At 47.1% G+C, this 3,622-nt stretch overlaps 1 protein-coding gene across 7 annotated transcripts in view; it reads right to left on the bottom strand.

Annotated features, from left to right (window-relative positions):
* LOC146584702 (uncharacterized) overlaps nt 1-3,622 on the bottom strand; it is a 9,597-nt gene extending 5,975 nt beyond the window's left edge. For 6 of the 7 annotated variants that reach the window (XM_085324276.1, XM_085324281.1, XM_085324282.1 and 3 more), the window contains exons 1-3: nt 3,474-3,622; nt 3,213-3,267; nt 719-1,054 (exon numbers count right to left, since the gene is read on the bottom strand). In XM_085324276.1, the coding sequence (XP_085180402.1) occupies nt 719-1,054; nt 3,213-3,267 (391 nt within the window). In that variant the 5' untranslated portion in view covers nt 3,474-3,622. Of the gene's footprint in view, nt 1-718; nt 1,055-3,212; nt 3,424-3,473 lie in introns of those variants that run through there. The other variant, XM_085324277.1, reaches the window with a different exon arrangement.

Genomic DNA, 3,622 nt, shown 5'->3' with positions numbered 1-3,622 from the left:
AGATTTCTGAGTAGTGAAATGGAGACGTGAGTGGTGAAAGATAGGGAGAACATTATGGCAGCAAGCACAAAGAAAGGAAAATATCAGAGCAAAGCAAAGTGGCAAGAATGGTATTACGGAGAAACCTGTGTGTTATTTAAAACGTACTCTTATCATTGTGATAGCAGCTGGCACCAATGAATAGCAAACAGCCCATCAGTCAGCCTGAGGGCTTAGCTGCCAGTACGGTCAGAGGGGGAGGTTTTTTGCAACTTTTTCAGAAARCCCACACTGATGGACATAGCTCCATCAGCTCTCGCAAGTCCCCCTTGCAAAGGATGTCTGAGGTACACACTGCAGGTGGCCAGTGTGAGGCAGTAGACTCACAGCATCCTTCAGTCCTCTGCACTGGAAGTAGAAAAAAAAGAGAGCAAGTGGCCTTTCCAGGATGGAGTCCTGCTCTCTGACACATCCACAACCCCCAGAAGGTCTCTCAGGGCAACACCACAGAGTTTTCTCCCTGGTGAAGGTTTGGAGCCTCTTCACCAGCTCTCCCTGGTGCAGAGTTTTCTCCTGGCAGGTTGAAATAAGGAAACTCTGCWTGACTAGTATCCTAGACTTAGCTCAAATCCCTTCACCAGAATTCTTGGYCTGGCCAATGGTCCATACATGTTCAAAAAATACCACTGCTCAGTTTGTATCCATCACTTTGCTCTTCCCTCCCATACCTGCTACTTACTGAGGACTTCCAGGTGGATTTTGAGGCTCTCACTTTCTCCTAGGTTGATAGTCACTTTATAGATCCCACTGTCGGTTTCCTGTACGTCTTCCAACAAGAGAGATCCATTGGAAGGATGGAAAATGGCTCGACCGGCATAAGGTGCGTGGATAGCTGGGCTATGAGAGCCCCTGTAGTGCTGCAGGATGGAGCGGGACTCAGTGCCATTGAGGTACTCCCACTCCACGGAGTATATATGTGTAACATTATCTGGCACAGGAAACAGCACAGAGGATCCCACAGCGGCAGCTTTTTTTTCCAGAGGTCCTCCTGCTTCTGCAGCCCATTGGAAGGGCACTATGGAAGGTGAAGAGAAGACAAGTTAGGAAGACAGAGCAAGCCAGCCTGTCTCCAGAGAGGCCAACTGTGGTACCCCCTGGACCAAGGTTACACAAGTGGACCATTTAGTCAGGCAGTGATAACCACTCACAAAGCCCTGGCCACTGCAATGTGCCATGCTTCCAGGCAGTGAGATACCCCAGTCAGAGCTGAGGAAGGCACCTAAATACAGCACGAGATGCTTAGAGGAATTTGCCTACAAATGGTGCTGCAAACTCAGCCCACGTTCCTCAGTGAGCCACTGTCTAATTATTTTTGTGTGTACGTGTGTGTGTGTGTGTGTGTGTGTGTGTGTGTGTTTGGGTGTCATTTCCTAGTCTGTGTGCAGAAGGGACTTTCCAGTCCTGATGTAATTTCCATTGCTCATTCCAAATTCCTGACATTATTTGAGGTGAAAGCCTCCATCAACTCCCAGCATACTGGGATGGAACTGCTTCCACAGCATGCAGGGCAGCTGCTGGGTTTGATGCGACCCAGGGTGCAACTGAGACTCTGAGGACTTCAAAACAAGGAGTTGGGAGCAGAAGGACTCCTGGGGAGGCTCAGGCCATCTATCTACCCAGGTGAGAGATTGCAGCTCCAAGCCCCGAGCTGCCATGGCATCTCTCAGCCTGCATGAATTTCCAGGAAAGATGTGCAGAAATAACTACTAAAGTCCTTGCTTGTAAAGAGGATTCTCAAAAAAAAGGTGAGATCAAAGAGTTCAAAGCAGAGAGTCAGCCTTAGGCAGATGAAATGAAAGAAAAGACACTATGGAAGCGGAAGAGAAGACAAGAAGAACTACCCAAGCAGAGCTCCAACTAATTTGTTTGAAAATCATGATGTGACAAAGATTCCTGTGACTCGCAAAGACTTCTGGGAAGATGCTGGGATTTTTGTTAAAAGTCTTCTTCTTCACTTTCGAGTTTTCAGTCTGACCCTGGTGCAGCAGCATTGCAACTGAGATTTATTCAAGAAGTGAAGGGGTCTGGCAGCAGCGATCCCAGCCTCTGCTGAGACGACCAACACCAACCAGTCACAGTCACATCTCCTGGCAAAGGTGACATCGTGAAGACATGTTTCCAGCACCCAGGCCCCAGACRCGCAGCTGTCTGCAGCAAAACACAGGTGAAATGCTCAGCCTGGGTGCCGTATGTCACCTCCGTCCCGGGGCAGCTGGTTCAGCAAAAATGCAGACTGAATTTACTCTATCCCCTCAAGGTGTTTTAATTTGAGCCCTGAGAAGCAAGCATTTACACTGCCTCCGGCTGTTCATGAAGAACATGCATTAGGCATTCGTCCCTTCTGCTTTGACGGGTTACTTCTCTTAGCAATTTTGCAGGGAAGATGGGAAAGAAAACAGGCATAAGAATCCAACTAAATCAAGTCCATTTGATGATTTTCATTTCTTAGGCTAGTAACCTCAAAAAAGAGCTCTCAATTTTTACTTATGTGCCTGGAAGTCCCCCAAACTGTCAGAGATGTGTGCAGGAAGGAGGAACAGTTTTACAACCGAAAACCACTACAAGAGCGCTATTTATACAGTATGCTATCCACGTAATGAACAGTAGGAGGGCCATTAGCACAAGATAATAAAACACTTAATTGTGCTTGGCTCTTTACAAAGGTATCCAAAATTCATCTTGTAGATACTTAAACGGAGCTCACTAATAATACAGTGCTTGAAAAACTGGAGGTACTGTAAAGGTTTTCCTTTCTGCTTAAGATACTGATCCTGAAAACATTTGTACTTCAAGCTATCCCGTTGCGTTTACAAAGACTGTGATGAGATTATTCACATATGATTGTGATAAATTATGAGTTATTACTTACAGGAATCGTAGTATAATTGTGCTCACGGAAGACTTTTAGGCTTGGCACCATGAGTAACTTTTCCGGTGCTTCTAGCTCCTCTGTTTTTGGACAGTGAAGCAGAGATACCCTTCCTTTCATTTTCAGCTTTTCAGAGGAAACATTGCCCAACATAAAAAGCCTAGTCTGTATGGATCAGGCGCCCATGTACAATTGCAAAACTCCACAGAAGTCACAGACATTCCCCCAGTTTACCCCAGGTGAGGATCTGGCTCAGAGCCCACTAGACAGCATCAGCCCCAAGCCCAGCTTGAGGAAAGTTTACCTGAAAGGAGCACCCAGCTTGTCCCCAGCAGCTCTGACAGATGGTAAATCAGCATCTGTTGAGGAAAGTAGTTCAAAAATTGCTGTGATTTTAAAATAAATCCTCAAAGGTCCACTCTATAGCAAGAATAAATGAACCAGTTTGGATGGTGTGAAGAGTCTTCACAGTCTTAACTTCTGGATTTCTGATGCTTGCTAGGGCAGTGCCTTGGACAGCCCCAGCCCCAGCTCCAGCCCCAGCTCTCCTCAAGCCCAGACTCACTGTTTTCCTCCCAGTTGCTCCTCTCCTTTCTTGCTGCCTCCTCTCCTGTCACTCTGCCAGGGAATCCGTCCTGGGAAGCTTCCTGGTCACAGGCAGCAGCTTCACACGCTTGCTTGGAGTGCTCTCTGATCCCTGCAGCAGCACAAGGA

Source organism: Rhea americana, unplaced genomic scaffold, assembly GCF_003343005.1.
Source record: "Rhea americana isolate MKP2758 unplaced genomic scaffold, rheAme1 scaffold_90, whole genome shotgun sequence".
Lineage (NCBI taxonomy): Eukaryota > Metazoa > Chordata > Aves > Rheiformes > Rheidae > Rhea > Rhea americana.
Note: the sequence above shows the minus strand (reverse complement) of the source record. Positions and strands in the feature narration are given on the sequence as shown.